This window comes from Panthera tigris, chromosome B3, assembly GCF_018350195.1.
Source record: "Panthera tigris isolate Pti1 chromosome B3, P.tigris_Pti1_mat1.1, whole genome shotgun sequence".
NCBI lineage: Eukaryota > Metazoa > Chordata > Mammalia > Carnivora > Felidae > Panthera > Panthera tigris.
The window spans coordinates 29,103,533-29,122,788 of NC_056665.1; the positions used below are offsets into that span (position 1 = coordinate 29,103,533).

The window sequence follows — 19,256 nt, forward strand, 5'->3', positions numbered from 1 at the left end:
CGGTGATCCGGGAGAACTTGACAGGAGGGCGGGAGGGGAAGTGATGAGCCACAAGAGAGGTGTGAAAGATTAAAATAGGGCCACTGGAAAGTGGGGGCAGGAATGTCACACTGGGAGAGGAAGAAGGGGGAGTAGGTGAGACATGCAGATGAATCAGAAGAGGTCAGCTGAGTAGTGATGACCAAAGAGATCTTACAGTTCAAAGGGTCTTTCATATCCACACGCAGCTGATAGCACCTGTGGGCAGCAGCCTCTAAGCTTCTCTGGGGCTCCGTCCCTCTGAGCTGTGAGGTGGAGGCTTCAGCACCCCTGTCCTTCTTTCCTGCCCGCCCTGGACAGACACACCCAGTCCTCTGTCTGGCAGCCCTTCTCGTGGCCTTTCCTTCACAGGCACTGGCTTCTCACCTGACCAAATCACAGCCACCCTTACCAGGCACCCTCAACACCCCTCTGCCCTGAATACAGGACACCCAGTTAAAGTTGAATTTCAAATAAACAATGAATACTTTCTTTAGTATAACTATGCAATGTTTGGGATATACTCACACTAGAAAATTGTTCATTGTTTATCTGAGATTTAACTGGATGTTCTGTGTTTTATCTGGCAACCCTACTGAGCTCCATATGATGTCAGTTTGGGATCTACCCGGTAGCCTCTTGCTTATGGGTTGGCCCATGTGAGTCTGCAAGAAGTTGGAGAGAAGTGTTTCTGCATCAGACTTTGAAACCCATCTGCAGTGAGTGGTGGAGGCATTCATCAATGGCCTTCACAATCTGGTCTCCACTCACCTTTGTCTCCCTGTCTTCTGCTTGTCCCTTAGTGAGAACTCTCTCTGGCCTGGCTGGTCTCCTCATCCTCACCCCATACTCTTGGGCCAGGTGGGGCTCACATCAGTCCCCTCTCAACCCTGTCCAAAATACCTTCTTCCTTTTCCACAATCACCTGTTGAAATCCCTCTACCCCTATTTGTGGGACCAGCTCCCTGAGGCTGGAGACTGAACCCCCGAGTCTTTGCATTCTCTTAGAACCAAGACAGCACCTGTCATTCCCACAGGTTTTGGAAACTCTCCAGAAAGACTTGAATAAGCCAAATTTCCTGCCAGGTTTTTTGAAGAGCCATGAGCTTTGTACCACCTTCCAACAACTGGGGGCTCCTTCAAGCTTTCCCTAGATGGATTCTGAGGGAGAAACTCCTCCTTGAAGCACTCACAGTATTCCTTTGGGGAGAAGAGAGCATCTCAGAATTCCCTCTTCCAGTGACACTTTAGGATTTTCAGGGCATTGGGCCCTGACCCACTTCAGCGGACGCTTGCCCTGTGTGCAGAGGATGGGGACAGCCAGCTGTCTGGGTCATCAGATAACTTTCCAACATCATCGTCATCATCATTAACAATCCATTTCAGCTCCATGGTGCTTTATAGATCAGATACATTCCCTCATTTAACTTGCAACAATCCTAGGAGTTAAGGAGTTTTACAAATGGGAGGCTGAGGCCTGAAATGCACAGATAACCTTCACACATAGTCCTGTGTGTCTGAAGGTGGAGCCAGAAGTGGGGACTCCCTGACTAGCACTGTCTCTGCTACTTCAGGATGCCTAATTCTTCCTCAAGACGGCAATGAGGTTTGGCCTCAATACCACCTGCCCCCTCAGAGACACCTCTTTTTCCTAGGATCTTGTGTTCCTGAAGGGAGTACATCAAATGCCTGCCCCAGCTCTGAGGTTTTTCACCTCCTTCTCACTTCCAGTCCTACTCAGGAAAAACTCCGTCCTCGGTGACTTGATCTCTACCTGTGGTTGTTCAAGATCATCTAGGCAGGGTTTCTGAAAAGATCTTCCATGAAGCACTAGTCCCACTAGATGCCCTGTGACATGAGGGTGCTGTCCAGCAAGTTTGGAAAGCACTGATACTATAATCCCTTTTGAGCATGATGATGTAAAATAACATATTAAAGGCACTGCAATGTCCTGCCTAGAAAAATAGCCATTTGACTTTGACCCTAATTTTCCAAAACCTATCCAACCATAGAATTATCAAGTAACAACCATTAACATTCTGTGGAACTAGGATTCCATACAACCCCCTCTGAGAAATAGGGATTTAGCTCAGATCTCTTCTTATATAGCTGAAAACCACTGAAAATTCATTCGTTAATTTATCAATCATTCATTAGAGGCGAACTGAGGGTCTCCTAAATGCAGAGTTTGTGCTAGGTTCCACGACTAGACAGACATACAGTAATAACAGCTCGTTTTCATGCAGTTCTTATACCTAGCCAGGCTCTTCACTGACCTTTGTGATCTCCAGTGTTTGCAAGAAGCCCATGAGATGTGGGTTTCACACCCACTGTAAAGATGAGGAGACTGAAACCCAGATGGATGCTGTGTGTTGCCCAGGTCAGCCTATAAACCTAGCTGCACCTTTTTATGATTGGTTTTGCTCTTTGTGATTCTACCCAGTGGCCTCTTGAATAAGGTTGCATTTTGCTGGGAGGAATGATGAGGGTATGTTTGGGACCAGGGCTGTGGCCAGGATCTTACCTCCTCTCCCTCTTGTGTCCCCACAGGTCTACCTGGCTGAAGCCGTGCTGTGGGAAGAGAGCAGCCGTGTGGCAGGTATTTTTGCTCAGTGCAAGTCTCAACAGTTTCCTGGTAGCCTGTGTAATATTGGTGGTGATTCTCCTGACTCTGGAACTTCTAATAGATATAAAGCTTCTCCAGTGTGAGTAGCAAGAGAGATACATATGCAAATACATATGATGTCAATATTCAGTGTGCATCCATCAGGGGTCCCCAACCAGCAGTGCAATATGCCCCCAGCCCAATGCCACTGTTATGACCCTGGCCCCATGGCTCATGGGGATTACTGCCCGGGGAGGAAATCTGACAGCTTCTTTCTCTGTCCCCCCGAATACCTGTTTGCCCCTTTCTACCCAATGTGGCCTCTCCAATCCCCCTCCCTAGCATTCCGTGATCAGAAACTGATGAGATCAAAAGTGTTGGGGACCCCTGTATGCACTTTTCTTTTTATTGTTCCCATTTGGAATTCTCTAGGTTGGACTTTTCTGTATCTTAAAGAGAGTTCTTATGTGTGGAGGCATATCACCTTCTACTAACTAATAATAACAGCAACCACAATGATGATATGATTGCTTGTGTTTTTATCCAGCCATAATTTGGCAGTGTTATTTACACATAATGTGATCATTTTGAAAGGATTTTTCCATACATTTGACCCTCGCAGCAACCCTGTGAGGTGGCATGACTGATTTTATCTCACCTTATAGGCAAGGGAATTAAGATTTGGAGAAGTTAGAGACTTTCCCTAGGTAAGGGTCTTCAAGCCATCAGGCCATTTAATGGCATGGCCAGTTTTTTTTCCCACCATAGTGTCTTGGTGTTTGTTCTAGTCTTGTGTTTATGGGAGCCTGATGCACATGGCAGTCAATGGCTTGTCTGCTACCTCTTCTGTCCTTCTAGATGTCCCATGGCAACATGGCTGTTGGGAGGTGCCCACTTCTTGCCCCCCACCCTCGCAGACCCCTATCTGGCTCTCTGGGGAGAGCCAGGTGTCTTTACTCTTGGCTTCAGATGAGTGAGCAGTTTCTGTTAGAGCTCCTGGATCCCTATATTTCCCCAATTCAGAAAGCGGATTATACAAATGCAAATAAAAAAAACAAAGATAAAATTTTTGGCCTGCAAGTTTCCACCATTGGCAAAGTGTAGAACTATAGATCCATCCTCAAACCCAGTCAGTCATCTTAGACTTGTTTTCTCAAATGCCCCCAGTTCTTTTACTGGAGCCTCTGTACTCAGGGTCCATCAAAGCTCCTTCCATGCCCTATCAGCCCTCCCTACTCTCTAGAGAGGATGACAGGCAGTACAGAATTGCTTTTGTCTGATAAGCCTCATTGGGTTTTGTGCAGCTGGTGGCCCCTTGGTTCCAATCAAAGTATCTTCCAGCATAAAGTGACCAGCACTGATTTTACACTCAACCTGTCTTCAATTAAACCATGTTGTATACTTTCCCTCCCACTCATCCATATGTCTGCTTTTTATGAGGTCTGGCCATAACAGAGTCTTTCTTTCCCTGTCGTAGGTTATACTTGGGGCCCTCGGCTGCTCAGGTTGTGACAAGGCATTGAATAGAACTGAGAACCTGGCCGACACTGGAATTTTGCTTAAAATTAAGTATCCAGGAGATTGATTTTGGTGGGAGATCCAATAGCAGCTCATAAAAGGCATCTTAAATTCCATAAAACGCACAATCAGAGATTTATTGCTCTTCTAAAGCAAACCGTAAAAAAAGGCACAGGAATTCATTTGAGAAATAATGGGGAGAGATTTTATGTTTTCAGAATCATCTGGAGGTCTTTTCAGAGTCAGACAGGCCTCAGACTCTCGGTTCCCACTAGTATTCATGTGGCCTGGGATGGAAAGAATCCACGGTGCCTCCAGGCCCCAGCTTCTAAGGGTCAGTCACATTGGCCCAATACCAGGGGACCCTGAGGTCTCCCACCTGGAACCTGGTACCGCAGCCTCTCTCTCCCAGACATGCTCCAGGTTCTGGCTTCTGCCCATTCTGTGATCCCAGAGCTTTGGGGGAGGCTCTGGGTTCCTCTCTTTCAGGTCAGCCTTCCCCACTGAGTCCTGGGGTACTTTTCTTTTAGCCCCCAGGGAATTCTGAGCTACACGCTAAGCAGGCCTGACCAGCAGAGAAGCAATGTAGGCCTGTTCTTGGCAGCATTCCTCCACCTTGTTTTGGCCCTGCCCACCGCTCTGCCTGGCTGTCTTTCAGGCCTGCCTTCTAGAAAGCATCCCCTCCCATCCATTCTCCATCAGAGCCCACCTAACCCTTGTCCTGGGCCCAGAACCCTGCTTTTGGCGTCACTACCTGATAAACTACACCTTGATTAGGCTCTGAAGTTGGCCATGGCTCCCGTATTTTAAAGGGGTCTTCCAGAGATAGTGCCTTAACTCTAAGGATTGTCTGGTGGAAGGTGGGCTGGGAGCTTTCAGGGGCTGATGGCTCTCCCCACTTCACTATGGCGTCTGGAGGGCAAATGGAGCAACTTGGAAGCATGGCAGACCCCAGCTGCTTGAGCTGTCATGTTCAGGAGGTGACATCTCCCTACCAGGCCCGGCTCCCTCTTCCAGGCCTTTCTCCAGCCTCACTCCAAACACCCCTGCCAGCATAGCCATCTCTACATCAGGGTTTTCACAGTGAAAATTCAAAGTAAGCTCGCTTTGAGTCCCACCCAGTGCCCAGAGCTTTGGCTGTGAATTGTGGTAAGGGTTTCCGAAAGCTCAGGTAGACTTGACTGAAGCTGCCTACTGAGCTCTGACAGCCATGAATGTCTTGATAAGCCCCCCTCTGGAGGGCTCCTTTCTGGGAGGATGGCTATAGCTCACAGCCCACCAGAGCTGATGGGACTGAGCTAGAATTCTGAGGCATGGCCTATGGGGGGACAGACAGAGGGAGGAGCAGCACCACTGGCCCCGCACCCTCCTACCAGCTCCATCACAGACACCACTTAAAGCTGCCCTGGATGTTCTCTGGCCTGATTCTGTCCGGATCCAAATGTTCACATGAGCGGGCCCCGGGCTCACAGAGGTCTGCCTCCACGCTGTGAAGGTCCTCTATCAACGCACCTAACTCCTTGTGCCTAAAATTGGTCCATTATTGTGTTCATTGCAGTTTCCAGTGCATTCCAGTTTGCTGGCATAATTCACTGGATCAGTCTGGTCATTCTCTCTGTGTTCTTCTCAGAGGTAGGTAAAGACTGGGGCCCTGGGACTTCTGTAGGGCAACTCCTGCCCTGGGGAGACCAAGCTTTATTCTCTAAATATTTACTAGCATCCAGCCCTCTTCTAGCCCTCAAGGCTGCAAAGAGGGAGAAACAATACAGAGAACTGAGCTCTGTGCTGGGAAATGGCGCTGGAGGGGCAGCTGTCGACCCCTTCAGGGAGACCTGGGCCCCAGGAGGTGACCCCTGCATGGAATATGAGAGGATGGGCAGGTGTTGTCCAAGTAAGGGGCTGGCGATGACATTTGTGAAGGTGAGACTGAGTAGGGCGTAGCTGAAGGAGAGCAAATGGTCATGTTTACAGTAAGGAGCTATAGATAAGAGTCTGGGCTGATGCCTCGGGGGCCTGGAGGTAGAGAGAGCAGTTTGGAAGCTGCCCCTTGAGGGGGGATGCTCAGGCCTGCAGAGGGCAGAGAAGATGGAGTCGCATGCCTGGCCAGTGGATTGAGCAGGTGCTGCAGGACCATGGGGTCTGGCTAGGCCGAGAGCTGCCCCCTTGGTATGAACAGAGGGCCACATGAACAAAGTGGTGGGATCAGGGGTGAGAGGCTCCCTTTATCAAGTCAGCCAGTAAAGCCTAAGTCGGTATCTCTATGTGTCAGGTATCTCTATGTGAGAGGTATCTCTATGTGAGATACCTAAGTCGGTATCTCTATGTGAGAGGGGGAAAAGCTCCTGGGGCCTTGTGGGCACTGGGTTTAATGCCAGCTGGTAGCCCAGCGTGGGACTGAAATATGTGGTAAACCAGATCCCAGGACATTGCTCTGCCTTTACACAGGGGTGCGTGACACTTCTTTCAAGCAGTTTCCAGACTGTCACAGTGATACCCTGACCTGCATTTCAGTGCTGTTAACTTGGGCTTGCTGCAGGCAGGGTCTCCCAGGGTGACTGGCAAGGCTGGGCTTTATCTTGTGAGCAGTGGCGGGTCATTGAGGGACTGGAGAGTTGCATGTGGAAATCCGGTTCTTCTCAAGAGAGCAGAAGGCTAGTCTAAGTCAGGTGGCTGGTCACTGCCCCTCTCCACCCATGTGCTCTACCACCACTGCCACAGGTCCACATTAGCTCACGCAGAGCCCCAGTGGGGCATTTCAATGGGCAGCAGGCATGGGGAGAATGGCAGGGGAGAAAAGGCAAAGAGCCTGTTGGGAAGATGCATGCACACACAGACACAGACACACACATACAGATCAGTGGGTGCTGCTTCCCTGGTGGCAAAGGGGCCTCTGGGTCTCAGAGCACAGCAGAACCTTGAAGGACAGGATGAAGTGGGAAAGGAACCTCATGAGTGAAGGTATGGAAGTACAGAATATTTTGAGACCTGATCAGGAAACTCAGGGAGTTAAAAGTCCCAAGGTCCTCTTCTGGGCCAGCTGGAGGCCCTATATGATGGCCCTCGATACCCTGCAAAAATCAGGGGAGGGTTGGGCCTCAGGCCTTCAGTCCAGAACCCTGAGTCTGGGTGTGGGGTGTGGTGGGGCTGGGCAGCAGGCATTCCAAACACAAAGCGTTCTCTTTCCAGGCCTCGACTCCTGCAGTCCACGGAATTGGCAGGCAAGCCTGGGCCTAAAGCTGTGAATGTGGGGGCAGATCCTGACACTGCCCCTCCTGGGAGTGTCCCAAGCGGCTCGCTGAGACCGCTGCCCTGGAGGTGCCTCAGTACCCCCTAAACAGTGCCTGCTTCCCAGCCTGCTGCCTTTTTAGGGTCTTGCCCTCTCCAGCTCCCTGGCCTCTACTCACCATGATTCCCTCCCACAAACACACGGGCCAAGGCCAGATGTCTCCTTGCTGCAAACCTCAGAAAATGTGTCATGTGTCTGTGACTGCCAACAAAAATGTTTAATCAGTTGTTGCGGTTCTTCCATCTATCCCTCCGCTTTGGTTTTATTGCCTTTGCAGAATTTATTACCCATCGTGAATTTGGCATTCCCTTCCTGTCACTGCCGGAGACAAGCCACCTGAAACAGACAAGCCCCTGTGCAAAGGAATCTCAGTCTCAAACCCCCCCACTCACTCCCATTCACACATCCAGAGGGGGATGGGCCTGGGGCTTCCCACAGGCCCAGCTGGAGGAGAATGACTGTGCCCCTGACCTTGGACCTTGTCGAAGAGAGGGTTGGGTGGAGCTGTAACAAGGTAGTAAGAGAAGAGTAACAGGTGGAGCAACAGAGGGCTAGCAGTAGAGTAACAGGAGAGATCTGTCTCCCCAGCACACCCTGACCAGCATGAACACAGGGGCTGGGACAGTGATCTTGTGATGAGGCAGCTCAGCTCATGAGCCTGGGCTCTCACATGTCATGGAGTGCCCAGAAGAACCAAGCATCAGAAGGGGCTAGAATAGCCTCATAGATGTCCCCCTAGCCTGTTTCTCAGAGGGTTTGGAGTTGTGTGACCAGGGCACCTCCGGTGAGAAAGGCCAGGGCAGCCAATTTCCCTGAGTAGTGCACCACACCAGTGTATTTGTCCCCTGAAAATGCCAGTTGTACCCTTTTAAAAAATCACACGGACAAGGGGAGCAGCCTGGGGTCACACAGCCAATTCTAGCCCAAACTGGGCCCAGGCTTCTGGGCTCCTAATCTGGTCTGTCACCGCTGCATATTTTTGTGGCCCTGGTGCCAGCAGGTTGTGAGGGGACGGAGAATCTGGGAGAAAGGCTGCCAGGGCCAGGAGCTGAGAAAGAAGAAGTCCAACCCTACAGTGCATCTGACCCCAGACCCAGTGCTACTGGCTCATCCTCCTCTAGTGTGACGTCCATATTACTCCTTCAAGGCTGAGTGGGAAATACTTCCTCCGGAAATACCCAGGGATATGTCTCTGGGCCACAGGTGGGGGGTCTCTCCAGGACTCCAAGACTGGCTAGACTTAATGAGTGGGTGTTAATTCACAGACAAATTCTACAAAGGTTTGACCCAAAGGGCTCCTGATGCCGTGGTACCTTTTGACTTGTTCGGAGCAATATTCCACTCCTTGTCTCCACTGAGCTTTAGGACAACCCAGAATGTGGGTGTGACGTTTTACAAGTTGGGAAACTGAGGCCTGGGAAGGTGTGGAAAGCTGCCCAGGGTCTGCAGGAGTGACAGGCTGGACCAGAATGTGGGTGTGTAAGTGCTCTATGTCGTCCTTTGCCCATCTCTGTGCTCTGAGGGCTCCTTCAGGGAAGATGGGTTACTCCGTTCTGTGCAGGCCCCAGAGGACAGATCTAGACTCAAAGAAGGGAAGCGTGAGGCTGCTTTGGGCTCAGTTTGAGGACATCTGTTCAAACAGGCTGTGCTATTTTCCAGTGAGACAGATGCTTCTCAAAGTGGTAAGAGCGAGTCTCCCTCAGTCGAGCAGTCTGTGTGGGGTCCCAAGGTGACCAAGGCGAAAGCGGGTGCCCTCGAACTTTTCCTGGGCCCTGATATTCCAGATGGCTCTGAAGCACCCAAGAACGAGCAGAGCCTTTGGGATCCAGATGGAGAATTGTACAAATGGTGTTTGCAAAAACACAGGCTGCCCCACCCTTGGCTGACACCAGGACCGGCCAGCCACGTGCAGCCAGGGGGTCCAGCTGCTTCTCTTCCTGACTGTACAAGGATTTAGGGCCTGACCAGACTGGGCCACCCTGCAGCAGAGCTCCAGTGCAGGCCATGAGGTGTTGGCCCTGTCCCCTAATGCTGGGTGTGGGGGGATCTGGAGAAGCCCAGCTCTTTTCCTGGAAGAAGAAAAAGCTGACCCATGGCTGGCCCTCTAGATAGGAGCCTCAAAGCAGTGGTGGCAACAGCTGCTTCTTCCTTCTCCTCCTATTATTATTATTTTATTGAGGTAAAGTTTACATAATATGGGGCTCGAACCCACGAACTGGGAGATCATGACCTGAGCTGAAATCAGGAGTTGGATGCTTAAATGACTGAGCTACCCAGGTGCTTGCACATAACATAACTCCTTAAACTCTACCCTCTAGTGCATTCAGTGCATAACCAGTGTTGTACATGACCTCTTTCTAGTTCCCAAGCATTTTCCTCAACTCTCAAGGAGGCCCCAAACCCATTACGCAGTCACTCCCCATTCCACCTTTACCCAACCCTTGCCGACCACTGATCTGCTTTCTGTGTCTGTGAACTTAACTCTTCAGGATATTTCATATTAATGGAATCACAAAATACATGGCCTTTTATATCAACATGTTTTCAAGTTTACTCACATTGTAACATGGGTTAGTGTTCCACTCCTGTTACGTCTGAATACTATTCCTTTGGATGGATAGACCACGTTTTATGTTTCTACCCATCAGTTGATCAAGGCTTCTTAGGGCCACCTCCTCTCCCAAGGCAGCCTCTCAGTCTTGAGGGAGTGTGGCCTGCCCTGTTACCTGTGCCGTGTGCCAAGAGGAGGCCAGTGCCAAACTGAACTGAACCAAGGCCTCCTCTTAGCAAATCAGCAGTCACCCCAAGATTCTGGATTCATGAGGGGGTCCCCCTCCTACCCGCTGCTTCCAAGCAGGAGTGAGCCTCAGTAACCACACAGAAGGCAAGAGGGTGGTAGAATGCTTTATGCTGAGAGATGAGGATGCCGTTGCGTACCTTCAGAGCCCCATGAGAACTCAACAGAAGGGAGCCTGTTTGGCCACTGACTTGCTATATGTCCTTGGGCAAGTCACCGCCTCTCTCTGTGTCTTGGCTTCCCCCATCTTTGACCTGAAGGAATTGGAGCTGTCCTAGAGGCTGCCTTTCTGACCCCACCTGAGGTGGAGCCACTGCTTGCCCTTAGGGGAGAGTTTAATTTCTGTCTCCCTTTCCAACTTCCGGAGAGGTGGAAGGAAATCAGGGTCCCAGACCTGCCTCACCCCCAGCCGAGGGAGTCCCTGCCCATCCTGCCACTTCTGACTTCCCTTGCCCCATCTGTAACGTGAATAGCAGCTGCCCCGCCACCTCACGGGAAAAGCCTGTTAGGTTTATGAACATGCCTTAAACAGACTGAAGAGAAAGAAGTGGGTAAGAGCCCAGAGCAGTGGACTTCTAGAGGGACCAGACTTGATTTAGAAGGTTCGATCCTGCCATCCCCAGCCTGTGCCTCCCGCCTCTGTTGGGCTGGCGCTAGAGCAAGTCTGCAGTGACTTGTTGCTGCTTTTTCAGCACTGCCAGGAGCCCTTTGTCCTCATACCCCAACCAGGCCCCACCTGGTACTGTGCAGAGATAAAAAAAAAAAACAATGCCACTATGCAGGGTTATGTGGACGTGAAAGGGGGTAACTCACATTATAGATCTGTTTGTGTGTTGTGACACTTTCCTGGAAGATGGCAGCCAAATGTCTCATTTGTAAAGTGAGTATATTATAACCGTTTTCCAATAGATAGAGGCGCCATAGGGTCAGGAACCTCCCCATTTGCATGGAGGTACCACATAAGCTAGTGGAGGCCCTGTCAAATTCCATGTACTTATTTTGGAAATGCCTGTGATTTCTGCCTGGAAGGACTGTCCCGCTTGCTACTGCTTTTCTGACACCTTCCCTTCCTTCAAGGCTCAGCCCAGGTCCCCCTCCTTCACCTCTTTCAGGCATCCTGTCCTCACCAGCCCTTGTAGATCTCCCCTACTCTGAGCTGAACCCATTGTTATTTCACTCCCTTGGGCCCAGGTTTTGCCTCCCCTTCTGCTGTGAGCAGTAGGACAGGAGCCTTAGTATATTCTTCTGTCTCCCCTGATCACCTGATATAGGACTGGGCATCTAACACTCATCATTGAAGGAGTGAATAAACATTTGAGAAATTATTCTTCAAAATCTCATTTCCATTTTTTCATTTGCCACGACCTTGGCAGTGATCTTAGGGAGCGTGAAAGTCGGATACAGAGATGAATTTTCTAGACAAGTTGGAATGTACTACTTTAGATAGTGTCAAGCTCACTGTCATTGGAAGTTTGCAGGCTCAGGCAAATGACCCACTCATTGAGCTACTGGATAAGGGATGAAAACAACGGAAAGGGGTTGGGCCATGCGACATAACATTTAAGGTTCTCCCTCTAGCTCTGAGATTCTAGGAATAATTTCAGGTCCAGAATGTTCCGCTTACCTCACATCCTTTATTTGTTTGTTTGTTTGTGTTGAGAGAAAGAGAGACTGAGGGAGTGGGGCAGAAAGAAAATCCCAAACAGGCTGCACACTGTTAACACAGAGCCCAACTTGGGACTCAGTCCCATGAACCGCGAGATCACAACCTGAGCCAAAATCAAGAGTCCTATGCTTAACTGACTGACCCACCCAGGTGCACCTTACCACCACATTCTTAGGAACAACTGATCTGGGCAAGTGGGGAGAACTGGGATAATACTTCTAACTCCTGGAGGAGGTACCTAGTAGGAAAGAAGCCTGTCCTCACTGGCCCTTGGCCTCAGAAGCAGACTGGGACCTCATTCTGGGCCATCAGGGTAACATTCAAAAAGAGCTGGGAGCCACCAGACAAGAGAATCCATAGGTTGGGTCCCTGGTGACTTCTCATGCTTCATCTACATTAGAGTAAGCACTGAGGCTCTATCCAATCACAAAATAATTTTTTTTTATGAAATAATCTTCATGTTTACAAGGATAATTCTGGCTATTGTAGAAAATTAAGAAAATATAAACAAGCCAAAATAAGAAAATAAAAATCACCCATATTCTTATCACCCACAGACAACCACTGTTAATTTGGTCTATGTCCAGTGAAACTTTTTCAATGGTCCAGTCAAGTTGACACATAAAATTAACCATCATCCCTCCTAATACAGAGGCACTTGACAAATGGAAGCTCTTATTTATTTATTCATTTAGCCAACATTTCTAAGTGACTCTGTGATGCACTGTAGGTGGTGCTGGGTTGTAAGTTGGCTGTAGTTGGCTAGGAAGCAAATGTATGTATTGAGAGAGCCAGGAAAGGAGCTTAAGTTCAAGCTTAAGGCAGTCATGGAAGACCTTAGAGGGGAAGCAATCTGTCTGCAGATGTGTGAGCTTCCAGGTGGGTGAGATAGAAGGACCTCAGACGGCAGTCACAGAATGCAGAAGGGCAAGAGCCGTGAGCTGACACCACGTGTCTGGTTGTTGACTATGGCAGTGGAGGTGGCAAGACGTCCTGAGAACCCAGGCAAGGCCAGGTCACAAAGGCCCCTCAGTGCCTTGCTCAGGAATTGGGGTCTTGATCCAAGGGCGGTGGGGAGACCCGGGAGGCCTCCAGGCAGAAGAGGGACATGATGGGGAATGATGAAATTGGCTTTTTAGAGAAATCACCCTGAGAGCTGGGTTTGGAGGAAGGAGGAAGACTGGAATTTGGAGACCATGTAGGAGGCATGGCTCAGCTGTGTGGGGTTAAAGGTTTGAACCAGAAAGTGCAAGTAGAGGTGGAGGAAGGGACAAACTGGAGATGAATTAAAGAGCTGTATTTTGTGGGACTTGGGAATGTTCATCACTGGTGGCCAGGGGTTGGGAGGGAGGGTAGCAGTGGAGAAGACAAGACAGAGAGGGGATAGTGATGGGGTTTGCCAAGTCAGAACTACAGCAGGAGGAGGCCTAAGCCGGACACATGGACTTAGGGGGCTTCAGGATATTGGTGGGAGTTGCAGCCAACGGTACGATCGTCCAGGGATGTGGGGAGGAAAAAGAGAAGAAACTGGAGCCCTGGGAAATAATCTTGGTATGGAGGGAGGAAAAGAAATCTGCAAAGGTAACCGAGAAGATATAGGCAGGGCAGTGGGAGGAGAACGCAGAGCATGCGGCTCCCTGGAGAGGAAAGAGGAGTCCTTGAAGAGCAGGGATGTGCTCAGTGCCCCACACGCTGCCAGACTAAGATTAATTGCAGGACATCATCCATGAGATCTGACAACAAATAGTCATCAGTAACCAAGGTGTAAGTGGTTCCACTGCTGTGGTGGGCTCATGTCAGATTGCGGTGGGTTAAGTGGAGACACCTCTTCAAAACCTGGGAGAAGAGAGAGGAGAGTGGCTTAAGGGAGACATGGGGTCAGTGAGGGATTTTTTAGAATGGAGGAAACTAAAAAGGTTTCTAGGCTGAGTGGAAGTTCTGGAACTCAACTTTGCACATCTGTGTGTTTCAGTCTGCCTCCTTACCCCAGGGTGGGCACAGAGAGCACACAGTCAGTGTTCAAGGGACTAACATTTGGTCATGTGGTCCACCACCCCATTCTCTACCCTGCAGGTCTTGTACCCATTCTTTTAAGGTAGCTGGGAACCTCCTGTCAAAATGAACCTAGCACCAGGGACCTGTGAACCCATGTCCCCCAGAGGTATTGGCTATTGCATGTGGAGGGGGCTCACATTTAGATCCCTAGGCAAGAGGCCACCCTCCTGGGGAGGGGGCTATGTCTGGCTCATCGTGCTCTGTCTCCATGGGTTTTGACTGTGTGCGGATAGAGGAGTGAAGCTGGTCCCTCTGCTCCTGTTTTGTCGATGCCTAAGCCTAGGAGACACTGTTGTACTGCCCCACTATCACCCCTCAACCTGCACTTGTTACCCCAAAACCTTTCTTCTGCACACCAATTCAGGAGTGCTTTCAGCCCCTCCCACATTTCTTAATTTTTCCTCATAACTGGAATGTGGATTCCACGTTTTCCTCTTGCTGCTCTAGTTTAACTCTGGGTCTGGGGGTTACTTGGAGGAGGGAGCCAGCAGCTCTCTTTGCAGGGAAAATTTGCCCAAGAGTAGATTTGTTCCTTGAAGAAGTGCTTGGGGCCAGCCCTCTGCACCTAGTACGCACTGTGGGTATTCCTTAGGCCAGCCTGCACCTCCCCACCCTGGCCAGCTGCAGGGTTACAGGGACACAGGCTCAGGGCCAGGCATGCACTGCCCCGTTCTCCCCCACTGGTAGGCCTGGTTTCAGAATGGTTTTGCAGAGAGCAAGGGTGCCAGCCCCCGCTCAGCTCACCAAGCTGTGAACCAGGATCTCCCTCTGCCTGGAAAATTAGTACCTTTGAAAAATTCGCATAGAGGCATCTTACAGACCAACAGGTGCTTCTGCCTGTGTCCCCCAAGGTTCCCAAACCCTAGGAGCTCATCAGACCCTATCCCAGGGAGAGAAGCTCAGTCCCCTAAAACATGAGGCTTGGGCCTCAGCAGGAAGGGCAGGAGGCCTTGCTGCCACCTGACTAACACAGGGCCTGGAGCAGATGCAAGGTTCTCACTCTGCCCTCCTGTTACCTGAAGCCTGAATCCCTTCTCTGGGGAGAGAAGAGAAGTATCCTTCCAGAAAACAGGGCTTTCTGAGGGTACTTGTGGTAGAAGGAAGAGGGACTTGAGGACCCTGTTTATCTGTTTCTCCCTGAGCCTGTTTCTGCATCTGTAAGATGGCATGAGAGCTGGGCTTATAGTAATACTCAAATGATACTATCCATGAAGTTTTGCTAAGACTTTGGCCTATCTCACGTGTCAGAGCATCCTTGTCTCCTGAAGGCAAGGTTGGAACAAAGGAGGCTGAAAACCCTGAGTTCCAGGTGGGAAAGAGGCAGGTTGAGCTGAGGATTTGGGTTCCCTTGGACCCTTCCTCAAAGCCCTTTGCAACTTTGGGGGGCAGGATTGCAGGACCGAGAGTCCTAGGGGTGGGAGTGGGTGATAAAATAGTCCCACCTCATTGCCCTGCACTTGTCTTTCCCCGTGGAGCTTCGGGGAGGCAGGCGGCATGGGGTGCTCGTCGCCCTTTGTTCCAGCCGATGTCACGTGGTCAGTAAGGGCTGGTCAGAAACAGAAAGAGGATCAGACTTTTGACTCCTCATATAATGCTCTTTCTCCTTCTTGCATCAGGGCATGCAGCCTCCCTGTTTGCACTCGTGAAATTGTCACTTTATACATCCCTGTGGTTTTGGTGGACGCCCTGGGGGAAGTTTGTTAAAAACGCATGCTCCTGGGCCCTGCACCCAGAGATTCTGATATCTGGATCTCCATGAGACCCCAGGAATCTGCACTGTAGACAAATCCCCAGATGCTGCTGAAGCAGGGTGTCCTTGCCTGTACATTGAGAAACATAGCCTTCGCTGGATTGGTCAGCCCTTGGCAGGGCAGTGTGGCCAGGTCCCTGTCTCCATGGATGAGGGATCCCGGCAAAAGATGCTGCAGGGGAAAGCCACCAGGTGGGGTGTTTCAGAGCTGCGTTCTCATTCTGGCTTTGACTCTGATTTGGAGCAGCTGTCTCCAGGCCGCCATTTCCCCATCTATGCCAGGAGGCTGGACCAGGAGGTGTTTCCACGGCTGCCTTTGGCTGTTCTGTTTCCATGGGCTGGGTTAGGAAGGAAAGGCTTCCCCAGAGGAGGGTGAGCTGAGCCAGGCCTCAGAGGATAGATCCCACGTGGATGAGCCAGCCTGGAGGGAGGCAGGTAGCCAGTGCTCCAGCTGTTCTGCTTGTTTATACATCACTACTTCAGTCATCCACCCATTAAACTTCCATCCCTTCCTGGAGCACAGGGCTTCATGTGTGATGCCTGCTCATCCCCTCATTGTGGGGGGGGGGGGGTGTCTGGCTGAGTCTCATGCCTGGCCAGCTCCCTCTTCCTCCCCCAACCCCATATCCCCTGGGCTGCTGCCTTGTTTATAGAGAAGTGAGATGATTCCTTTTATATGAGGTTCCCCGAACACAGTGAGGCTCAGAGACAGAAAGGAGAATGGTGGTTGACAGGGGCGGGGGTGGGGGGGGGTGGGGGGGGGGGGGGAGGGAGAGGGGGTAGTTAGTATTTAATGTAAATGATGAAAAACTTCTGGAGATGGATGGTGGTGATGGTTGTGTGACAATGTGAATGTACTTAATCCCACAGTACACTTTTAGAAATAGTTAAAATGGTAAAATTCATGTTCTGTGTATTTTACCACAATCTTGAAACAGAAAAAAGAAGGAGGAGAAGCAGCAGCCAGAGAAGTCCTGTTTGGACCAGGCCTTGTTCCCCCCTGTCCTGGCCTGGACTTTTTGCCTTGGAAACCTCACAGTTGGGAATTTGGAGTAGATGTGGCTGGTGTAACATTTCAGAGGAGACAAACACCAAATTTCAATGTCAGCACAAGTTAGAATGAACAGCAACAACAACAACAAAAAAAAAACCCAGGCCCATGTGTGGTGTTTTTATGCCACTTGAGTGTAACATGCAGAGTCAACTTCTGAGTCCAAATGTCAGCTCACCATGCAATGCCTGAAGGACCCCGGGCAGCTTCCTTAACCTCTCTGAGCTTCAGCTTCCCTTTCTGCAAAGTGAGAATCACATGTAAGGCGGGCTGGCCCACGGCCTGGCACCTATTGGTATGAGTACATGGCAAAGGTTAGTTTCATAAAGAATTGGAAGATTCATATCCTATAACCCATCTCTCTGGCAGAGAGGAAACTGAGGCCCAGAGAGGGGATTTGACTTGCCCAAGGCTACACAACCAGCCTGTTACTGAGCTGTAACTTCAGGATATCTTGGACCTCAACCCAGATTTCTCTCCACTCACTTAGAGCTGTCTTGCAGTGAAGCATGGGTCCTCCAACCTGTAGATAAGGAAGCCATGTGGGAACGGACATCAGGCTGCTGTATGACCCTCTCTGTTCTCAGAGATGCCACCTGTGTCCCACCTACTCATGCCCTCGTGGAAGTCAGGATAGTCTTTTCTAAGGAAGAGGGGAATTTTATCAGCTAAGCCTTTTTGTGGCATAAATGTGGGTGAAGATCCATGGGCTTTCTGCAGCTTTGTTGAGTCCAGATGGCTGGCCTTGTACTGCAGCATGTGGGAGAAGGGACACCACCTGGTGTGAATTACTGTGAACTAGTCATCTTGGTTTAAGGAAGGGCCTACAGACAAATGTACCAGTAATATGAGACCAGCTTTTAAATATTCTCTTTGTAGAAAGATGTACTGTTGGTGAGGAAGCCTCTCCTGAAGGTACGGCATTGGAGTGAATTACTGAGGGTTTTAAGGAATTAGTCATTCATGCATGCATTTGTTCATTCACTCAAACTGTATAATCATTCAGTGTCTACTCTATGTCAGGGATTTGGGGTAATGGAGAGAAATCAGTGTCTCTTGAGCCTTGATTGGGGGATCACGGAGGTAATCACCACAAGCTACGATGAAGTGTAGTGGAGAGTTATTGGTGTTCAAGTTCTACAGGAATGCCAAGGAAAGAGGCACTGAGCCTGGGGAATGTGGAAGAACTTCACAGAGGTGACACTCGAGCAGATGCCAGAAGGACAGGAAGGCCCTTTCCAGGCAGAGAAGGGAAATGGCCCTGATGGTTAGCACATAGGCCAAGCTGCTCCAACAAGAAAACAGAAAATACAATGGGGCTTCAACAACGCAGGGTTCATTTCTCTCTCACAGAAGGACAGGTGGAGTAAACAGTGAAAGCAGACATGGTGGTGTGGGGCTAGTGGGGACCCAGGATGCTTCATCTTGCCCTGCCCTCCCTACCTGAAGATGGTTCACCACCATACCTACACACCCACATTCTAGTCTTTGGGAAGAGGGAAAGAGGAGAAGGAACCTAGTGCCTACAGGGCTGGGAAGTATCGTCTTTGGCTACGTAACCATGCTAATTATCCAATTATTCTTGAAGAGAGAAGAGGGCCACTTGGGTGGCTCAGTCAGTTGAGTGTCCAGCTCTTGATTTTGGCTCAGGTCATGATCCCAGGGTCATGGGATGGAGCCCACGTCAGGCTTTGCACTGGGCATGGAGCTTGCATGAGATTCTCACTCTTTCCCCCTCTCATCCTCCCCCTCCCTGCACTTGTGCATGCTCTCTCTCTCTCTCTCTCTCTCTCTCTCTCTCTCTCTCTCTCAAATAAAAAGAGAAGAGATTAAAGGGAAGAGGAGTGAACTGTCAGTCTGCCACATGCAAAGACAAGGTGAAAGAGGAAAGAGCTTGCATGTTTGTAGATTTGTGGCATGACAGGAGTGCAGGAGATGACTCTGGAGAGGGAGACAGGTTTGAGTGTTGTTTCAAAGGATCCAGGTATATTCTGCACTGCAGGGTGTTGAGCAGGGGCAGGTGGTGGGGAGGGGTTGCACAGATGGTGATGGTGATGCAGACTGGAGCTGAGGCACTCGACCTGTGGTGGAGAGCGCATGTGGTCTGAGAAACACTCAGCAGATAGTGAAGACGGTTCCCATTACTGAATAAGGAGGCAGCGGCCCACCCTGATTCTGAGCTCCAGAATCTTCTCTGCTAGGGGGAGGGGCAGGGGCTGGAGAGCAGTAAACATAACCTCTTCTTCCATTTCCTCTCCTCAGACTGTTCTGCGGATTATAGTACTTGGGATCTGGGATTACATCGAAAACAAAATAGAGGTAAAGGCCAGTGTCCACACCTACCCCCTACCTACGCTTAGCCATCCTGGGAGCTGGAAAATGCCACTGTCCCACCCACCTCAGGGTGGGAGCATCAAAAAGGCCCTGTCCTCCCACACTGGATGCAGGAGTCCCTGCAGCTGTGCTGTTGAGGGTCGGGAGGCGGGCAGACTGAGAAGGTTCCTGGCAAA

General features: G+C 50.3%; 1 protein-coding gene across 2 annotated transcripts in view; it reads left to right on the top strand.

Annotated features, from left to right (window-relative positions):
* The window catches only part of TMEM266 (transmembrane protein 266), a 124,827-nt gene that overhangs the window by 70,873 nt on the left and 34,698 nt on the right, over window positions 1-19,256 (top strand). For both annotated transcript variants that reach the window (XM_042988317.1, XM_042988316.1), the window contains exons 4-6: window positions 2,569-2,723; window positions 5,700-5,773; window positions 19,009-19,065. In XM_042988317.1, coding sequence (XP_042844251.1) covers window positions 2,569-2,723; window positions 5,700-5,773; window positions 19,009-19,065 — 286 coding nt within the window. The remainder of the gene's footprint in view (window positions 1-2,568; window positions 2,724-5,699; window positions 5,774-19,008; window positions 19,066-19,256) is intronic.